Genomic DNA, 22,055 nt, shown 5'->3' with positions numbered 1-22,055 from the left:
TTTGGTCATCATTATTGTTTTTGTGTATTAAAGTAAACATTCTAATCATTGTTTTTACAATCAACTATCTTATGTTTTCTTCTTGACAATACTCATCCACTCAGGATAGTTATCCCATATCGTATTTCATGTTAAGCATGAAGTATAAAGTCAGTAAACGTGTGAGAGAAAGAAGTAAACAAACCTGATGTTTCTTGAAAAACAGTGTCCAGTAGTTGACTTTATCTACACACGGTCTTAGTAGATCACACGCAAAACGAACACACTCTTTTAGTTTTTGTATGTGCTGTCGAGCACCTGGTATTTAGACCTTATTCAATTGATTGATTGTTAGATTGATTGAAACTTTTATTAGTAGATTACAAATTACAGTACATATTCCGTACAATTGACCACTAAATGGTAACACCCGAATGAGTTTTTCCACTTGTTTAAGTCGGAGTCCACGTTAATCAATTCATGGTACAAATATATACTATCAACATAATACAGTCATCACACAAGTTAATCATCAGAGTATATACCGTATTTCCTTGAATTGCCGCAGGGCATATAGTATGCGCCTGCCTTGAATTACTGCCGGGTCAGACTCGCTTCCCAAAATAATTAGCGCATGCTTAGTATTACCGCCTGGTCAAACTCGTGACACATCACCTGTCATCATTTTCAAAATGGAGGAGACTGATTTCAATACCGGTAATTTGAAATCGCATAGAGGGAAGACCTTTAAGAGCTATTCAGTAGGATTTAAGGTCCAAGCTTACATCACACTCAAATTTTTACTGCATTCTTTTGGTAAGTGCCGGAGTGAGAAAATGTTTTAAAATAATTAGGGCATGCTTACTTTTACCGCATGCCATTGGTAAGCGCAGGAGTAAGAAAAGGTTTTAAATTAGTTAGCGCCCCGCCGGCAATTCAAGGAAATACGGTACATTGAATTATTTACATTATTTACAATCAAACCCTCAGTGTTGCCAAATCTCTAAAAATAAATAAAGGACATTCTGTTGGTAGGGCTGTTCATCCCAATATTTTTTTTTTCCTGTACCTTGTTTTTATTTAGTGTGAAAGGATATTGTATAAAAATCTGCTGAGGGTTGAAAGGAGGCAACAGGACTCTTCATGTTTGTTGAAGTTTCACCTTGAATCCATGAGACGTCTTCAACGCAAAAGAAAAGTTGATCCTTTTACCCTCATTGTATGGATTACATCAGTGGTCCTCAACCTTTTTTCAGTGATGTACCCCGTGTGAACATTTTTTTTAATTCAAGTACCCCCTAATCAGAGAATAGCGTTTTTGGTTGAAAAAAGGAGATAAAGAAGTAAAATACAGCACTATGTCATCAGTTTCTGATTTATTAAATTGTATAACAGTGCAACATATTGCTCATTCGTAGTGGTCTTTCTTGAACTATTTGGAAAAGAAAGATATAAAAATAACTAAAAACTTGTTGAAAAATAAACAAGTGATTCAATTATAAATAAAGATTTCTACACATAGAAGTAATCATCAACTTAAAGTGCCCTCTTTGGGGATTGTAATAGAGATCCATCTGGATTCATGAACTTAATTCTAAACATTTCTTGACAAAAATATAAATCCTTACATCAATATTTATGGAACATGTCCACAAAAAATCTAGCTGTCAACACTGAAAATTGCATTGTTGTATTTCTTCTCAGAGTTTATGAACTTACATTCATATTTTGTTGAAGTATTATTCAATAAATATATCTATAAAGGATTTTTGAATTGTCTCTATTTTTAGAATATTAAAAATAAATCTCACATACCCTTTGGCATACCTTCAAGTCCCCACAGGAGTACACGTACCCCCATTTGAGAACCACTGGATTACATAACCTGATGACTGACAATCTATACAAACATATTTTTTAAATATTTTACTCCAACCAGAAGGTAATTAATTATCCATCCATCCATTTTTACTGATTGTCCCGTTCAGGGTCGTGGGGGGTCGCTGGAGCCTTTCTCAGATGCATTAGGTAATTAGATTAGGAATAAAAAATACATGGCAAACAAATTGTTCAATACTTTTTTGTACAAAATTAACAGAATAAATATTTTTTCTTAAATGGGAATATTTCCCGCATAACCAGACAAAAATAATATTTATAACTGCTAACGTGCCTGTTCCTCCTTCTGTCTTCTGGCCCACACTACATTCTACCGTACGGCGGCGCTGTCAACATTTCCAGCCATTGCTGCAAACCGTCAGTAGAAGAAGAAAAAAGCGAGCTGGTTGTTGTTTCTCTCGCGAGATCTGACATCACTGCGCGTGAACAAAGCAGGACGAGGAAAAAAAACAAGATGGCGTTTGGTGGACAATACGTTATTGTGGATATTGCAGTACTGTGTTCTTAGCCAGTACGTGCGTGTACACATATGACGTTTGCTAAAATAAACATTGTTGATAATTGTTTGTATTTGGAGACTGAGTCCGAGCGCATTTTGAAGTTAGGCGTTAGGTTAGCTTGCTAGTTAGCTTAGCATGCTAAATTGCTACCTTTAACAAAGAGAGGTGTAAGCTATCAACACATCGCTAAGCAGGGATCAAGTCTGAGTGTAAAGTGTTGTGATTGTGTGGAAATGTGCGAAAGTATGATAGCAGAGTACGGGGAGGAAGTTTGTCCAACAAAAGAGAAGGAGCGACAACATCAACTACTGGACGCTGTTTTCAAGAAACATCAAGTTGTGTTACAAAGAACAGGTTTGTTTACTTATTACTCTCACACGTTGCAAACTCTATCCTTAATAACATTATTTTAAAATAGATAGTTTTTACGAAAGTGAATTGTCTAATAATGATGAAAAGGAGCCAGTTTCAGAAACTCACACAGTCCATCCATCCATCCATCTTCTTCCGCTTATCCAAGGTTGGGTCGCGGGGGCAGCAGCCTAAGCAGGGAAGCCCAGACTTTCCTCTCCCCAGCCTCTTCATCCAGCTCTTCCCGGGGGGTGCCGGGGCTTTCCCAGGCCAGCCGAGACACATAGTCTTCCAAATATATTCAACATTGTAATTAATATAAGTCATAGTTTCTAATTTCACTTCCTGAATCCGACCAACATGCATCAATAGGTGAAAGTGAACATGTATTGTCAATCATCTTTCAATAAGAAAAGTAGTCAACAGATTATTTATGAAAAGATCATAATGAACATTATGTTTATGTATTGGTGACTGACTTTCCTTCAGCGTGTCGTAGATTAGGGGTGTCCAAACTTTTTCCATTGAGGGCCGCACACTGAAAAATCAAAGCAAGCGGGGGCCATTTTCATAATTTTTATTTTATAAACCAATACAAAATATGTATAAAAAATATACATTTAGGCCTCCACTCAGTTAAAATGCCGGCGACCCCAAAGGGTTTTGGTAAAAAAAAAAATATTAAAAATATGTCATTATTCAGTACTTTTATATGAATTATTATTCAAGTTTAAATCTCCAGATCAACATTAGGAAAAAAATGGAAAAAACACAAAATATGCAATATTTTCACCCAATAACATTTTTTTAGGTGAAATATTTGAGATTATAAATAATTGTATTTTGATTCATTATTATTTTTTGAGCAATGACACAAACAAATCACACTAAAATAATTGGGGATCCAAAAGTGTCCTACTCATTAGAGTGTTAAAAATATTTTTTTATTTTTTTTTTACCGTTTACTTTTAGCACAATAATCTTGAGATCAACTTCAGATTTACCCGTCAATTATTAGTTTTATTGTTGTCTATGTTTTTTGTTTGTTTTAGGCCCTTCTTTAAAAAAAAAAAACAGCTCAGTTTTTCTATATGGCAAAACACAAAATATGCAACATTTTCCCCAAAAAATATTTCAAAGTGGAATATTTAATGTGATGTAATCAGAGCCTTGAATAGGTCAATACTTCAAAATGACATTGATTTTGATCCATTATTATTTTTTAAAGAAAGAAACAGCCTGCATTGCAGCTTTGTTTTATAAGAGTAATAAGCATTGCAACAATTTATTGTTACATTTGCTCTTTTATACCACTTTTTTTTGTTTTTAATTTTTTTCAATTGTATTCTTAATATGTGCCGTGGGGCCGTCAAAAAATAACCCGCGGCCCACAAATGGCCCCCGGGCCGCACTTTGGACACCCTTGTCATAGATGGTCTCCAAGTGAATGTGGGAGCAGTGCTTTAAAGAGGAATTGTTGATGGACATACGCCATAAAAACACCACTCGGTAAAATATGTTTTGTAAGGGTTACTTTTTGCCCAGCCAATAAAATGACCATTAAGAAAATTATTTTATACAACAAAAACATAGTATGACTCTTTTTAAGTAATTTGGACTGCACACTGTTTATTTCCATTATATGGTTATGGTTAATGTTAGATATAAGGCTCGGATTTAACAGGCAGACATGTACACATAATTAATTGTACTGTACACCAGTGTGGGTAAAGTTAAGGTGAACAGCACTTTTTCGGGGTCATTTTGCCTATCTTTGACAAAGACTATGGGAGGCAAGACGGCAAATGTATTTTTTCTTATTTTAATGACACGAAGACACTTGGTTTCACCCCCCTTTTCTTCGCAAGGTTTATTCAGTCATTCTTCATCTAAATGGGAATATACTGTTTGAACATCCTAGCAGTATGCATCCTAATGACAGCAGATGTTGTACAGTAAGTGATGTTTAATTATGTCTGTTGGCTCTCATGAAGTCTGTAGTGAATAATAGTCTTGTTTTTTTAAAATAAAAAAAAGCGAACGTTATGATGTGTTTTTTTAAATGAATGTGCCGCGTATGCTTGAAATGATCGGAAAAAAAAATAAATGTTATTATAAATGTGCCCATTACTATTACTATATTACATACTTACAGGATGTATATAAAACTTTAATTGGGGTGTTTGGTTTATAGACAGATACAGTGACTCTTATAGGCACCATTATTAGCAAACTTTTGATCACATTTATTTTCTATTTAGAATGTAAAAAAAAGAAAAACGTGTTTTTGAAACCTATTAAGATTGTGAATGAAAACAATTGTTTTTGTTGGTTGTTTAGCCACACATTTTTAACACCTCACACAAAATAACACATCTAATCCCATCGTGTTAACAGTATCAGTCAAAAACAATTTATATTCTCTAATAATTTTATTTACTTATTCACCCAACAGACATCCAGCAGCCCTCCCACATTAAAGAGGTTGATCTACATCCGCCTTGTGTAAAAGAGGAGGAGGCAGAGCCATCCCACATTAAAGAAGAAGAGGAGGACTTGCGGATCAGTCAGGAGGAAGAGTGTCTTCTCAGGCCGGAGGAGGCTGATTTCGCCAAGTTTCCACTGACTGTTGTCTCTGTGAAGACTGAAGACCATGAAGACAGACCACCTGAGTCCTTACAGCTTCATCACAGTCCAAGTAAGCACAACATTCACATATCATTTTATTCTCTGAGCATTCAATCCATCACAACTGGACTGTTCAGTTTGTCTTAGAAGACGTTTGGCCTCTCATCCAAGTAGGCTTCATAACTTCATGCTCACAGACTTAAAGTCTTAAATCTATTTTTTTCATTTTAAGAACTTGGGATGTCTTAAATTTTATAAAAATCCTGTTAAGAAAAGGTCTTAAATACGTCCTTAAAAGATCCCAAAAGTAATTTTGAGAATATTTTAATTTGGAATAAATGCATAAACTAATTATCTGTACAGCCTAGTAAGAATTTCTGGAGCAGGACGAATGTGCGGTCATGTGTATGTTACAGCGGAGTTTATCTAGCAGCGGATATTTATATTTAGGAAAGCCCACAGCATTATTTGTTTAAGATGGTAAGTGCAAGTTCAACCATTTGTCGGCAGGCTGCTGCTATCTAAAGAGCTGCTCAGCCGTCCGTCGCCGCAGTGGGCTTTAAGCGGAGGTAGAGGTGTGTGCATATGCCCTTTGTCCAGAGTGGAGGGATGTTGTATCTAAAGGCCAAAATTCAACTCCCAGGTGTTGCTGGAGAAGGGAGGAATGTCAGAGCGGCTATCACTGCGATGTCCTTGAGGGGATGTTTTCAAAACAGCCTTCATCTGTTATGAGCAGCGTCAAGGCCAATTGAGGGAGTCAAATCATAGATAATGATTGTTGTTTTCCAAGCGAGCAGGCCTGTCTGATCTAATCATTCATGCTGGCTTTCAAGTTGATACATTTTTTGCATTTTAGTTAGCCTGTCAGTGATGTTGTCCAGCTTATTATTCAGTTCAGAAATCTCCAGGGTCTGTGTTCCCACAACCCGACACATGCCTCCAATTGCGACGGGCAGCTTATGGGCTTCTTTAACGGCTGCCAACGTCTTAAGAAATTGACGATACACCAAAAGAATGCTCAGCCCAATTAGCAGATGCCTTGAAATCACCGTTCCAAATAGGTAGACGTCTTCCACATTCTCGACAGGAAGCACATGACTTCAGGTACGCTGCAACGATCGTTCAGTCAGTGCAGCGTAGCTCCCCCGAACTTTTTTTCCTCGTCAAGAAGATTTTGTCAATTGAGTCGAGAGTACAGCTTATCAATTCCATTTAACTGTACATATGCAGATGCAGTTAAAATATAGAAGCTGTATCAGTGGTAAGTAATTAGAATATGCACAAGACAGTAATCTGCAATTTTACAAATAACCACAATAGTCATATTATTTCATATGTGATCAATTGCACAGAGCAAGAAAAAACAAGACAGAAAAAAAGGAAATTAGTGTGTGAAAGCTGCATCAAAAGTTGTTGGATTTGAAATACTTCTAATGTGAAAAAGTGCAGAAGGAATTACAGCAGGCGGTGGTGACGAGCACAAGTCACAATCGCACCTCATAAATAGATGTTTTTTTCTGACATGGGAGAGTCAGTCGGACTAAAATACATCTTAAAATTGTGGCACCAATGCACCCTAAGTTGGTTTGCCAACCATCAATAAAACACAAATAGGAAGTAAAAATAAAGTTTTGTAAAAAAAAAAAAAGTCGACAGGAAGTCCCATGGTTCTTGTGCATGCACACAGATTGTGTCTTCCAGCACCACAATACCACGATACCACTGATTTTCTTTCCCTGTCCGACACTAACTAAAATTCAGGCTTTTATTGATACGGATCCGATGCCAATACTAATATATCTAATGTGTCTACTGAAATTTTAAAAGATGTGTATTTTCAAAAAGCGTTTCTATCTAAAAAAAAAAAACAGTAAAAAAGTAAGAAAAAAGTAAGAAAAATGTTTATATAATGAGAAATAGCTGATCATTTAAAACTAAGAATTATTAATAATATACTAAGTCACCTATAGCACAATGTTTTGTCTTTACATATATATATATAAAATCTGTATGTTTGTTTTTTAAATGATCTAAATGGCCCCCATACTTGACTTTTCAGTATGCGGCCCGCGGTGGAAAAAGTTTAGACACCGCTGATCTAGAATATTGGAAACTCTCAAAACAAATTAAAATATAATCAAAATATAAACAAAGTTTAGTCAGTTACTTAAATAATACAATTATACTAACTATGAATTAATTTGAAAAATTACAACATCATAATAAAGATGTGTAACTGAACATCTAACTTAACAAGCTAACAATATTTTTGTACAGGCAGAATTTTGTCACAGTAGGATATGTAGATACACAATTGTATTATTCTTATTTTATTCTATTCTTACATGGGCAAAAAGCAACAGTAAAATGTAAGACTTTTTTTTTTAAATCACTAGACACTATCTGTTTTAGCATAAAATACATATATATATATATATCCATATATATATATATATATATATATATATATATATATATATATATATATATATATATATATATATATATATATATATTGTATATATGGCCCCTGCATACTTTGACTTTTCAGTATGCAGCTTTTGGTGGAAAAAGTTTAGACTCCTTGAACTAACTATGTTTTCTTTGCTCTTTTTTTTCAATTGTTGCTTATTGTAAAAGGTAAAACAGATTACACTTTATTCTGCCATCCATCATCCATCCATCATCTTCCGCTTATCCGAGGTTGGGTCTCGGGGGCAACAGCCTAAGCAGGGAAGCCCAGACTTCCCTCTCTCCAGCCACTTCGTCTAGCTCTTCCCGGGGGATCCCGAGGCGTTCCCAGGCCAGCCGGGAGACATAGTCTTCCCAACGTGTCCTGGGTCTTCCCCGTGGCCTCCTACCGGTTGGACGTGCCCTAAACACCTCCCTAGGGAGGCGTTCGGGTGGCATCCTGACCAGATGGCCGAACCACCTCATCTGGCTCCTCTCGATGTGAAGGAGCAGCGGCTTTACTTTGAGTCCCTCCCGGATGGCAGAGCTTCTCACCCTATCTCTAAGGGAGAGCCCCGCCACACGGCGGAGGAAACTCATTTCGGCCGCTTGTACCCGTGATCTTATCCTTTCGGTCATGACCCAAAGCTCATGACCATAGGTGAGGATGGGAACGTAGATCGACCGGTAAATTGAGAGCTTTGCCTTCCGGCTCAGCTCCTTCTTCACCACAACGGATCGGTACAACGTCCGCATTACTGAAGACGCCGCACCGATCCGCCTGTCGATCTCACGATCCACTCTTCCCTCACTCGTGAACAAGACTCCTAGGTACTTGAACTCCTCCACTTGGGGAAGGGTCTTCTCCCCAACCCGGAGATGGCATTCCACCCTTTTCCGGGCGAGAACCATGGACTCGGACTTGGAGGTGCTGATTCTCATTCCGGTCGCTTCACACTCTGCTGCGAACCGATCCAGCGAGAGCTGAAGATCCCGATCAGATGAAGCCATCAGGACCACATCATCTGCAAAAAGCAGAGACCTAATCCTGCGGTTACCAAACCGGAACCCCTCAACGCCTTGACTGCGCCTAGAAATTCTGTCCATAAAAGTTATGAACAGAATCGGTGACAAAGGACAGCCTTGGCGGAGTCCAACCCTCACTGGAAACGTGTTCGACTTACTGCCGGCAATGCGGACCAAGCTCTGGCACTGATCGTACAGGGAACGGACCGCCACAATAAGACAGTCCGATACCCCATACTCTCTGAGCACTCCCCACAGGACTTCCCGAGGGACACGGTCGAATGCCTTCTCCAAGTCCACAAAGCACATGTAGACTGGTTGGGCAAACTCCCATGCACCCTCAAGAACCCTGCCGAGAGTATAGAGCTGGTCCACAGTTCCACGACCAGGACGAAAACCACACTGTTCTTCCTGAATCCGAGGTTCGACTATCCGACGTAGCCTCCTCTCCAGTACACCTGAATAAACCTTACCGGGAAGGCTGAGGAGTGTGATCCCACGATAGTTGGAACACACCCTCCGGTCCCCCTTCTTAAAGAGAGGAACCACCACCCCGGTCTGCCAATCCAGAGGTACCGCCCCCGATGTCCACGCGATGCTGCAAAGTCTTGTCAACCAAGACAGCCCCACAGCATCCAGAGCCTTAAGGAACTCCGGGCGGATCTCGTCCACCCCTGGGGCCTTGCCACCGAGGAGCTTTTTAACTACCTCAGCGACCTCAGCCCCAGAAATAGGAGAGTCCACCACAGATTCCCCAGGCACTGCTTCCTCATAGGAAGACGTGTTGGTGGGATTGAGGAGGTTTCGAAGTATTCCTTCCACCTATCCACAACATCCGCAGTTGAGGTCAGCAGAACACCATCCGCACCATACACGGTGTTGATAGTGCACTGCTTCCCCTTCCTGAGGCGGCGGACGGTGGTCCAGAATCGCTTCGAAGCCGTCCGGAAGTCGTTTTCCATGGCTTATCCGAACTCCTCCCATGTCCGAGTTTTTGCCTCCGCGACCGCTGAAGCTGCACACCGCTTGGCCTGTCGGTACCTGTCTACTGCCTCCGGAGTCCTATGAGCCAAAAGGACCCGATAGGACTCCTTCTTCAGCTTGACGGCATCCCTCACCGCTGGTGTCCACCAGGGGGTTTTAGGATTGCCGCCCCGACAGGCACCAACTACCTTGCGGCCACAGCTCCGATCTGCCGCCTCGACAATAGAGGTGCAGAACATGGTCCATTCGGACTCAATGTCCAGCACCTCCCTCGTGACATGTTCAAAGTTCTTCCGGAGGTGGGAATTGAAACTTTGTCTGACAGGAGACTCTGCCAGACGTTCCCAGCAGACCCTCACAATGCGTTTGGGCCTCCCAGGTCTGTCCGTCATCCTCCCCCACCATTGCAGCCAACTCACCACCAGGTGGTGATCGGTAGAAAGCTCCGCCCCTCTCTTCACCTGAGTGTCCAAAACATGAGGCCGCAAATCCGATGACACAACTACAAAGTCGATCATGAAACTGCGGCCTAGGGTGTCCTGGTGCCAAGTGCACATATGGACACCCTTATGTTTGAACATGGTGTTTGTTATGGACAATCTGTGACGAGCACAAAAGTCCAATAACAAAACACCACTCGGGTTCAGATCCGGGCGGCCATTCTTCCCAATCACGCCTCTCCAGGTTTCACTGTCGTTGCCAACTTTATTCTGCCCTCCCTGAATATTGCAATGTATTTTTCCGAATATGTAAACCGTCCTTTAAATTAGCGATGAGTATAATAACGTTAGAGCTGCAACAACTAATCAATTAAATCGATTAAAATCGATTATAAAAATAGTTGGCGATTTATTTAGTCATCGGTTCGTTGGATCTATACTATGTGCATGCCCTGCAGCTACGTCTCATGAGGTGGCAGTAAGCCAGCCAATGATGTGTCATGTGCAGCTCACGTGACCACGCCGTTTCTTTTGCCTGGAAACATTCGAAAAATGGCGGAGGAAAGCAGTAACGATAGTTCAGCGGTGAAACATCTCGAGGTTAGTGCTTCAATGGAGAAAAGTGTACGACCTAAGTCGTCAAAAGTGTGGGAACACTTTACTTTAAAGACTTCAAAGAAGACAGTTTCCTGTAAAATGTGCAGCATGGACCTCGCGTGGCACGGAAGTACTACATCGCTTCGGGAGCACCTGAAGAGCCATAAATGAAGAGAAGAACTCCCGGTACGTAACTTTTTAAGTCCATAGTCCGAGTATATTGATCCGTTGTGTCCGTCTTTGTGTGTTCTTAATCTTTTGTTAACGAGGAGATTTTTTTAAGGTACTGCTGCTGCCACAGTTGTGTATTAACTTTCAGAGTGTTAGGAACTTTTTGGATAGTGTGACGACTTCTGTGTAGTTTTGAGTGGTAAAAGGCATTCATAAGTTCAGCTTTTTTCTGAGTAACGTTAACGTTATCCCTTTGTTGCAACGCAAGGCTGATAATGTGTCTCCGGCACATTTGACTCTGTTTTGAGAGAGAAAACGCACGGTTACCAATTTCGGAATAAATATAACGGAGAGAAATATCTCAGGTTTGTTTCATAATTGATTGATGTAGCCGGGCCCCATAAAGCCATATAAATCCATTTAAATTTGAGAGACGCTTTAGTATAACTAAACGTTATGAAGGAGCTGAAATATTTCATGCTATTATTCAGAGGTAGCCTAACGTGAATACTTTATTTTTCACAACAGAAACATGGACTATATCTGATCCTGTTCCGATCTAATGAGTTACATTTCTGTGTTATTATAGGTGTATTCTGCAACTCCAATGTCCATTTATTTAATTTAGCTGTTTTTTGAATGTGGTGGCGTATTTGTCTTTTACGTCAGAAATTATTAATAAAATCAACTGGGTATGTATTGAGTTACATGTAAATGATGCTACTATGTACACTCATAATATGGTTTCTCTCATTTCAGAAAGAAACAAGCCAGCATTAGCGACTTGGTACAAAGGAAGGTCTGCACACCACAGCAAGCGGGTGCATTGACTGATGCTATCCTGAATATGTTGCTAATTGACATGAGGCCACTATCAATGGGGGAGGATGAAGGTTTTAGACAAATGATTCACGTCCTCAACCCTGGTTACACTCTTCCCTCGAGTACCCATTTTACCAAACTGATGGAGAGGAAGTACAAGCAGACATTCCATGCAGTGTAGACTGACATAAAAGCCACCCAGAGCAAAACTGCTCTCGTTACTGATATGTGTACAAGTGTAGCCATGGAAGCCTACCTTGGCAATACATGCTATTACATTGGAGACGAATAGAACATGAAGTCAATCTGCCTTACGACCATGCCACTAGAGGAAAGACATTCAGCATCAAACATTGCAGAATGGTTGGAATAGGTAATAGCCAGGTTTGAAATTCCCCTAAGCAAAATTATTGCTATTGTGCATGACAATGGTGCACTTTATAAAAAAAATTAAAAAAAATTGTAACCCTTGCCTTGTTTTATTTGGCAAGTCGAAAAAACATGGTGGCAGTACACTGTTTTTTTAAATAAAGTATTGGAAAGGATAGAAATGTATTTTGTCTCATTTATCCGATTTTTAATCGATTATCAAATTAATCGTTAATTGCAGCCCTAAATAATGTGAGGTGGTTTATTGATATTCTCCACAATTAAGTCGCTGTGTACCAAATCACACATGAAAATACATAATATGTACACGTGAAGTGCACATACATGTATGAATCACATTAAATTATTGATGTTGTTTAGAATAAACTTTAAAAAAGCAATACAGTTATACAGTGTGAAGTTTGGCAATAATGCCACTACCTTAATGCTAATGTACAATGAAGCAGCTCATTGCCAAAATTAGCACGGCCAATTGCAGGGCACATACAGACAATCATTCACACTAACATTAATATCATTGAACAATTTACAGTCTCCAGTAAAGCTAACATTGTTAGATAACACACGTTAGTAACATGCGTATTTTTGAAAAGTGGGAAGAAGCCAGAGTACCCAAAGAAAACCCACACACCCACATGAGAACATGTACACGTGACACAAAGATGTCCAAACGGAGGTTTTAAGAGGTTTTAAATGATGTAATTTGTTACTGCATATGTCAGCAACTAAATGAAAAGCCTTTGTAACCCGTTTTAAAATTGTTCTATTGGTTGTATACATTTTAGGCCATATTGCCTATTCCTAGTAAAATGTACCCCTCTTCTTTTCCTGTGAATAATGTTGCGAAGAGTAACGTGTAGGGATGGGAATTGATAAGATTTTTCTTATTCCGGTTCCACTTTCGATTCTGCTTAAGAATGTGTTTCCTTAACTGTTCTCTTATCGATTCTTATTTGGAGAAAAGAAAGAAAAAAGGTGGATTAGCCTCAATTTTGTTGAGTATATAGGTAACATGACCTTACAAAGCCTACAGTGAGGTCTCATGTGTAGCATAGAAGAAAAAAAAAGGTATTTTTTGGAAAATAAATACAAGAAATGAATATTCTTTTCTAGAATTTAACAAAACAAAAAATGAGGCAATTACACAGGAATTTAACATGTAGTAAAATGCGTTGTTAGTGTATTACATGCAAAGTGAGATATGTCAAGCCTTTATTGGTTATAATTTTGACGATATGGCTTACGGTTTTTGAAAACCTTGAATCGAAAATCTTAGAAAATGTAAGGTTTCATAAACTGTAAGCTACGATGATGAAAAATGATGACACATAAGGGATTGACATATGTCACTTTGCATGTACTTTATATCACATACTAGTTTCACATTTGAAGTTAATTGCTGACATGGCTAAACTTTTACACCATATTCTAATTTTATGAATTCCACATGTATAATATAATGACTGAGAGAAAATCTGGTTGCAGGAAAACATGCAACTTTTCTCTGACTACAATTGAACATCCACCTACTGAATACCCAAGCTTTTGACCACAAACGTAGTCGCTGCTCAGTGACATTCGTCAAGAGGCAGACGTAAATTGGAGCGAATGCTTCCTGCCTCATAGCGAGTCAGAAACTGTTTCTCGGCATGCTCATCTAAATGAGAGGGCGTTCATTTCAATTTAAAAAAATAATGTTGCTAACATGGTAGGCGGTGTTAGTTAGTACCTGTTGTACTCAGATGACGTACTCGCGTTACTGCTGCCTGGGATGAGAACGGAGCGGTTCATTAACGCAACTTCAAATTTATCATTATTGCATGCGGTGTGTTCAGATGTTTCAGCATATTGATCGCATTATAATTTTTACAAGTAGCGCTGTAGCCATCTTTTCTGGTAAAAAGTTGGTGTTTGGTGCTGCCAATTTGCGATCTGACGCCACTATCAACGTTGCGTAATGACGTCATCCCCACCCGCAAGAACCGTTAAGAGAATCGCATGAAAAAAATGGCAAGCGATTCCAAGGAATTGATACACTGGGAACCGGTTCGGAACAAGAGACGGTTTTCGATTCCCATCCCTAATAGAGTGTTAAAGGTAAAGGTTAAAGTACCACTGATAGTCACACACACCGTAGGTGAAGAGAATTTATTCTCTGCATTTGACCCATCCATTTGTTCCACGCCCTGGGAGGTGAGGGGAGCAGTGAGCAACAGCGGTGGCTCTGCTCAGGAATCATTTTGGAGATTTAACCCACAATTCCAACTCTTGATGCTGAGTGCCAAACAGGAAGGTAATGGGTCCCATTTTTATATTATTTGGTATGACTCGCCCGCGATTTGAACTCACGACCTACTGATCTCAGGGCGGACACTCTAACGACAATGCCACTGAGTAGGCTGGGTTTGTCCCCCCACAAAGATTTTTGGGCAGTCTATACATTAACTTGGGTTTTCTTTTCTTTTCTGAATGCCTCGTGATTGGACGTTGAACATCATTGGTTTGTCTTTTGGTGTCCTGCAGACGTCTGTAAAGAACAGCTTCACCCTGAGCAACAGGAGTGGAGTTTCAGGATAGAGCAGGAGGAGTCTCAGCGCTCCCACATTAAAAAAGAAGATGAGGCGCCACATATCCTTCACTTTAAAAAGGAAAAAGACCCATTGACCCCCGACATTAAAGAAGAAGAGGACCCTCTGACTCATGATCTTGAAAAGGAAGAGAAGACGCTCGAGACCCCGCACCTTACAAAGGAAGAGGGGGAACACAGCATCAGTCAGAAGGGAGAGCATCTTGAATGGTTGGAGGAGTTCCCAGTGATTGGTGTAATTGTGAAGACTGAAGATGATGAGGTCAAAGGTGAAAGTGAGGAGAAGAGAGAGGTGGAGCCTCCAAGCAGCAGCTCAACTCAACACATGACAACAGAAGCTGATGGAAACCACTGTGGAGGATCACAATCAGACGAGATCTTAGCTCCACTATCAGATAGTGACGACACAACCTCACACTCTCCTTACACTGAGGATGAAGACTCTAAAGATGATAAGACATGTCACACTGACAGCACACGCTTGACATGTTCTCACTGTGACAAAACGTTTAAATATCATTGTCGTCTGAAAACCCACATGAGAATTCACACCGGAGAGAAATCATTTGTGTGTTCAGTTTGTGGTAAAAGATTTTTTCACAAGCATCATTTAAAAGGACACACAAGAGTACACACAGGAGAAACACCCTTTACCTGTTCAGTCTGTGGTAAAGGTTTTCCACTAAATCAGTGTTTGAAAGTACACATGAGAATACACACTGGAGATAAACCTTTTACTTGTTCAATCTGTGGTAAAGGTCATATACAAAGTGCAGATTTGAAAAAACATATGAGAAAGCATACTGGCGAAAAACCTTTTTCCTGCACAGAATGTGGTAAAGGTTTTGTACAAAGTCAATATTTAAAAATACACATGAGAATTCACACTGGAGAAAAACCTTACACGTGTTCTATCTGTGGTAAAAGTTTTCTACGAAGTCAGTGTTTGAAAGTACACACAAGAATACACACTGGAGAAAAACCTTTTACTTGTAAAATCTGTGGTAAAGGTTTTATAAAAGGTCAAAGTTTGAAATTACATATGGGAATACACTCTGGAGAAAAACCTTTTACCTGTACAATCTGTGGTAAAGGTTGTATAAAAAGTCAACATTTGAAAGTACACATGAGAATACACACTGGTGAAAAAACATATTCCTGTACGAACTGCAAGAGAAGCTTTTATGAACACAAAAACCTTGTAGTACACATGAGAAAACACACAGGTGAGAAAGTGTTGAGTTGCAGTGTGTGTGATGAAAGATTCTCTTATAAGTACCAGTGTAAGAAACACAAGTGTGCTGGTGAGAACAGCAGCAGCAAATGAAGACTTTTTAACAGCACATATTACATGTGTGACATTGTTCTGTGTTACACAATATCAAGTACATGCATTAATATGCAACATTGTGTATTTTTATAAAAAATTGGGGAAAAAAATCAAGTTGACTAAATAGGTGAAAGTAAACAATACAAAATATATGTAACATACAATGAACATTTTGTACTTAATCATAACAGTGATTTCATATCTGTTTTTGAAATAATGAAGTGTTAGATATTTTCAAGTTTTATTGTGTATGATTCCATAGATAAAATATTTTAAATTATACACACATTGGTTTTACATGTGTTCATACCTTTGCTTTTGAGTACACATAGATCCCTCTTAGTTCATATTTACTGGTTCACATCTGAAACACCTTTCGGAAACATATTATTTACTTTATACATCATTTGAGCAGTTGTGTTTTCTACTATATCATTTGCTTTTCATCTGTGTTGGCCCTGTGATGAGGTGGCGACTTGTCCAGGGTGTACCCCGCCTTTCACCCATGAGATAGGCTGCAGCACCCCCTGCGACCCCGAAAGAGACACGCGGCAGTAAATGGATGGATGTATGACTTTATGAATGACTTCATGAATCATCTGGTAGGTTTAGATAATCCATTATGTTATCTATATAACTCTTGTGTAATATGAATATTGTTTTTTATGTATGTACCCACACCTTTATTTAATATTTAGATGCGAGAAGATGCCAGAATACATTTGTGGAGGGTTATGAAGGATTGTTTTGTTCTCAAGAATCTACATTTATAAAGACATTTCCCCATGATTAAAAAAATGGGTATATTTTCTTTCTTAACATTTCAAAAACAATATAAATTTCGGAAAGGATGGGTATGTTTAGAACGTTAGGGGAAGCCAACAAAAAAAAAAATGTACAAATTTAACAAAAAAGAAAAGTTAAATATCACATGGTCATAAGTATTCAGAGCCAGTCAGTATTGAATATGTTCACCCTTTGATCTACAGCCACGGGTCTTCTTGGGAATGATGCAACAAGTTTTTCACACCTGGATTTGGGGATTCTCTGCGCTTCTTCCTTGCAGATCCTATCCGGTTCTGTGAGGTTGGATGGTGAACTTTGGTGGACAGTAATTTTCAGGTCCCTCCAGAGATGTTCAATTAGGTTTAAATCAGGGCTCTGGCTGGACCAGTCAAAAATGGTCACAGAGTTGTTCTGAAGCCCCTCCTTTTGTTACTTTAATTGTGTGCATTGCGTCACTGACTTTTTGGAATTTGAACCGTCGGCCCCTTCTGAGCACTCTGGTAGAGGTATTCTTCCAGGATATCTTTGTACTTGGCAGCATTCATCCTTCCTTCAATTGCGCCCAGTCGTCCTGTCTCAGCAGCTGAAAAACACCCTCATAGCATGATGCTGCCACCACTATGTTTCACTGCTGGGATTGTATTGGGCTGGTGGTGAACAGTGCCTGGTTCATGTTCATAATAAATTTAAAGACATGTCAGAAGTGAGTTTATGATTTTGTGTAGGTTTGAATGTTGTCTTTTTGCATAGTCGACAATGCTGCTTTTTGGGCGGAAATACGTGCATATATCTAACACACGATCTATGGAGAAATGGCGTCACTTTCGAATGTGTTTTGTCCAATATATATACAACCTGTGCATCAATATAGTGATATAGTACAAGTACAATCATCTGCACATTGTATTTTATATTATTAAAGTGATGTATTACATGCACAATTATATATATATATATTTTTTACATTAGCAATTAGCAAGTACTTAATATTTAACATAATCATAGTAATATATTACACGTACAATCATGTGTACTTTAAATTTAACATCAATATAAATAAATAAGTATAATTTTATAATAAAGTACCAATGATTGTCACGGACACACTAGGTGTGGTGAAATTTGTCCTCTGCATTTGACCCCCAATTCCAACCCTTAATGCTGAGTGACAAGCAAGGAGGTAATGGGTCCCATTTTTATAGTCTTTGGTATGACATATTACATGTACACTCATCTGTACCTTTTATTTAAAATAAATATTGAGATATGTTACATTTACAGTCATGTGTACTTTGTATTTAACATCAATATTATTGATATATTACATGTACAATCATGTGTACTTTATATTTAACATCAATGTAGTGATATAACACATGTACATTCAAGTGTACATTATATTTAACATCAGTGTCACGATATATTACATGTAAAATCATGTGTACTTTATATTAAACATTGATATAGTGATATATTACATGTACAATGACCTGTACATTTTATTTAAAATCAATATAGTGATGTATTTCATGTACAATCATGTGTACTTCATATTTAACATCTATATAGTGATATTTTACATGTACAATCATGTGTACTTTATATTTTACATCAATATAGTGATCTCCTCTCTGAGCTGCAACCTTATCGTGGTAGAGGAGTTTGCGTGTCCCAATGATCCTAGGAGCTATGTTGTCCGGGGGCATAAAGCCCCTTGGTAGGGTCTCCCAAGGCAAACAGGTTCTAGGTGAGGGATCAGACAAAGAGCAGCTCGAAGACCTTTATGAAGATGAAAAACCATGGACCCAGATTTCCCTCGCCCGGACGCGGGTCACCGGGGCCCCCCTCTGGAGCCAGGCCCGGAGGTGGGGCACGATGGCGAGCGCCTGGTGGCCGGGCCTGTTCCCATGGGGCCCGGCCGGGCACAGCCCGAAGAGGCAACGTGGGTCACCCCTCCAATGGGCTCACCACCCATAGCAGGGGCCATAGAGGTCGGGTGCATTGTGAGCTGGGCGACAGCCGAAGGCAGGGCACTTGGCGGTCCGATCCTCGGCTACAGAAGCTAGCTCTTGGGACATGGAACGTCACGTCACTGGGGGGGGAAAGAGCCTAAGCTAGTGCGCGAAGTCGAGAAATTCCGGCTGGATATAGTCGGACTCACTTCGACGCACAGCAAGGGCTCTGGAACCACATCGAGAGGAGCCAGATGAGGTGGTTCGGGCATCTGGTCAGGATGCCACCCGAACGCCTCCCCAGGGAGGTGTTTAGGGCACGTCCAACCGGTAGGAGGCCACGGGGAAGACCCAGGACACGTTGGGAAGACTATGTCTCCCGGCTGGCCTGGGAACGCCTCGGGATCCCCCGGGAAGAGCTAGAGGAAGTGGCTGGGGAGAGGGAAGTCTGGGTTTCCCTGCTTAGGCTGTTGCCCCCGCGACCCGACCTCGGATAAGCGGAAGATGATGGATGGATGGATGGATCAATATAGTGATATATTACATGAATGATGATATGTACATTTTATTTAAAATCAGAACATACTTACATGGATGAGAATGTTGTTTTAATCGCCAGTGGGCACAAAATGAAAAATCAGATTCGTAGAGGGCTGCATAATCATTTCTTTAACAGATTAGTCTATGGTGTTTTTTCTTTTTGTATCTAACTATTTTGTGTGTTGGTACATTACATTTTGTGAATGAATTCCACCGAAATACACCGATTATTTTCCTTACGTTTCACACCGATGACTCTGAGTGATGGACCACATAGGTCAGATCCGATTGCAAGCTATGCCCGTGCGCCAAGTAAATGCCGACTGCACAGCAAACCCAAACCCGCCAAATCCCGTACTAAATATTCTTCTCGATCCTCGTGTTGTGGGTCAGACTGGCTCATACATGCACATTCATCTTCCACTGTTCTAATACACAGTAGCGTACGTTTGTAACTTACATCTGTCAGTAGACTATGGAAGCATTAAAACTACAACAAAGATGACGGGGAGAAGATGCTGTCGAAGTGGAGGCACGTATATAAGAGCGCCCACAAAAAGAGTCAGAAAGCGGCTCGAAGATGGTCTGTAAAACATCAACTATGCAACATATGGACCAAAGAACTACCATTGCGTGCTATGTAGACCACAAGGAAGTGTTTTAATGTAGAAAATTTACATATGTTTTTTACTACTTGGTAAAAAGTTATTTAAACAACAGGAAGAAATACGTGAAGTGAGGCGAACACACGTTTGCAACTCTAAAAATATATTGGGATCAATTTTGGGACCAAAATTCTTCTAAGTATTTTATTACATTTGTGAAGTTAAAAAGGGCTTACAGTTGATGGAAATAATTTGGTTTTGTGGAGAGAGCAACTCGTCTCTTTCTTTCTTTGTTCATTTCTTCTCTTTATTCGTTCCTGTGATTCAACATGAGTAGCAGCGCTATCGCTTTCCACCGCTGGGGTATCAACTGAGGGTCACACAGGACACGTTAATCGTGCGGTAGAAAAGAAGGAAACTTTCCTGAACTTATTATTATGCTTGTATTGCTCCTGTATGGGTCATGTCTCATGTGACTGAGCAAAGCTACAGGAATCTATCTCCATGATGTTCTCACTGCGACAAAACGTTTAAATACTATTGTCGTCTGAAAACACACATGAGAATACAGACTGGAAAAAAAATATATAATGTGCTCATTTTTCAGTAACAGCTTCTGACAGAAGATAAATTGTGTAACACACACAGGAAAAACCTTTCATCTGTTCAATCTGCTACAGACATTTCTGTGACCAATCAGCACTTGTTTACCACAGAAAAATACACACTAGATAGAAATGTTTTGTCTTTTCAGTCTATGGTTAAGGTTGTTATAAAAATAGTATTATTAAAGTACACATAAGAACACACTCTGGTAAAAAAAACAAAAACAAGAACATTCCTTTTCAAGCTGTAACAAACATTTTTGTGGACAAAGAAATCTTGTAGTACACATGAGAACACACACAAGTGTGTGTGTGTTGAGTTACAGTGTGTGTGATGAAAGATTCTCTTATAAGTGCCAGTGTAAGAAACACTATTGTGCTGGTAAGAAAAGCAGCAGCAATAAATGAAACATTTTAAATAAACTTTCAAAACTTGAATAACTTGGACTTGTTAGCAGCATGACATGTGTAACATCATTGCTGGGTTCGTAACACAATCTTTTTAAAGGGGCGACCTAATATGCAAAACCATTTTTTTCTAACTGGATGGTACCTGCTTATGCGTATTTGGGATCTTTGCAAGGCCTGCATACAAGTCTGTATACAAGTCTGTATACACATCGGCCTGTTATACCTAAGCCTTATCTGTAACCTCGTCCCAAAAAATATGTTCAATATCATAAAAATTAAACAATGGTATTCTCAAAACTGGTTAAAAATGTGTTTTTCGTCATAAAATCTAATAATTTCCCACCCTTTTTTTTTGTGATTTTGGTGGCGAATACAAAAGGAACTCTTACAAACATGTTTTACTAAGTGGTGTTTTTATGGAGTATGTCCATAGAGCAAAGCTCCCACATTCACTTGGAGATCATCTACGACACGCTGAAGGAAAGTCAGTCACCTTATTGAAAGATGATTGACAATAATTGTTTACTTTCACTTATTGATGCACGTAGGTCAGAATCAGGAAGTGGAATTAGCCATGAAACTATAAATTATATTGATTACAATGACAAATACATTTGGTGACTGTGTGAGTTTTGTGTAAATATGTTGATACACATTGTTACAAACTGAGAGGAACATCAACCTCTCATAAATATTGTGTGTCTGAAACTGTCTCCTTTTCATGAACAATAAAAAGACAAAGCAGTGCATCATCCTCAGAAGACAATTTGTGTTCCTAAAACAAAATATTTAAGAATAGTGTTAATAATTAAATATAAAGTTAGTAAAAATGTGAGAGTAAGACGTAAACAAACCCGTTATGTGTAAAACAACTTGATGTTTCTTGTAAACAGCGTCCAGTAGTTGATGTTGTCGCTCCTTCTCCTCTTTTGTTGGAGAGACTTCCGCCTCGTACTCTGCGATCGTTCTTTCGCACATTTTCACACAATCACAACACTTTA

The 22,055-nt window shown here is 39.3% G+C and overlaps 1 protein-coding gene across 1 annotated transcript in view; it reads left to right on the top strand.

The window, feature by feature from the left end:
• Nucleotides 1-2,273: 2,273 nt before the first annotated feature.
• Nucleotides 2,274-22,055, top strand: part of LOC133540258 (uncharacterized) — a 61,707-nt gene continuing 41,925 nt past the window's right edge. The window contains exons 1-4 of the mRNA XM_061882851.1: nucleotides 2,274-2,732; nucleotides 5,185-5,427; nucleotides 14,762-16,147; nucleotides 21,488-21,538. Of these exons, the coding sequence (XP_061738835.1) occupies nucleotides 2,612-2,732; nucleotides 5,185-5,427; nucleotides 14,762-16,147; nucleotides 21,488-21,538 (1,801 nt within the window). The 5' untranslated portion in view covers nucleotides 2,274-2,611. The remainder of the gene's footprint in view (nucleotides 2,733-5,184; nucleotides 5,428-14,761; nucleotides 16,148-21,487; nucleotides 21,539-22,055) is intronic.

The sequence above is a fragment of the Nerophis ophidion genome, linkage group LG21 (assembly GCF_033978795.1).
Source record: "Nerophis ophidion isolate RoL-2023_Sa linkage group LG21, RoL_Noph_v1.0, whole genome shotgun sequence".
Lineage (NCBI taxonomy): Eukaryota > Metazoa > Chordata > Actinopteri > Syngnathiformes > Syngnathidae > Nerophis > Nerophis ophidion.
This window is presented reverse-complemented; position numbering and strand designations above follow the sequence as displayed.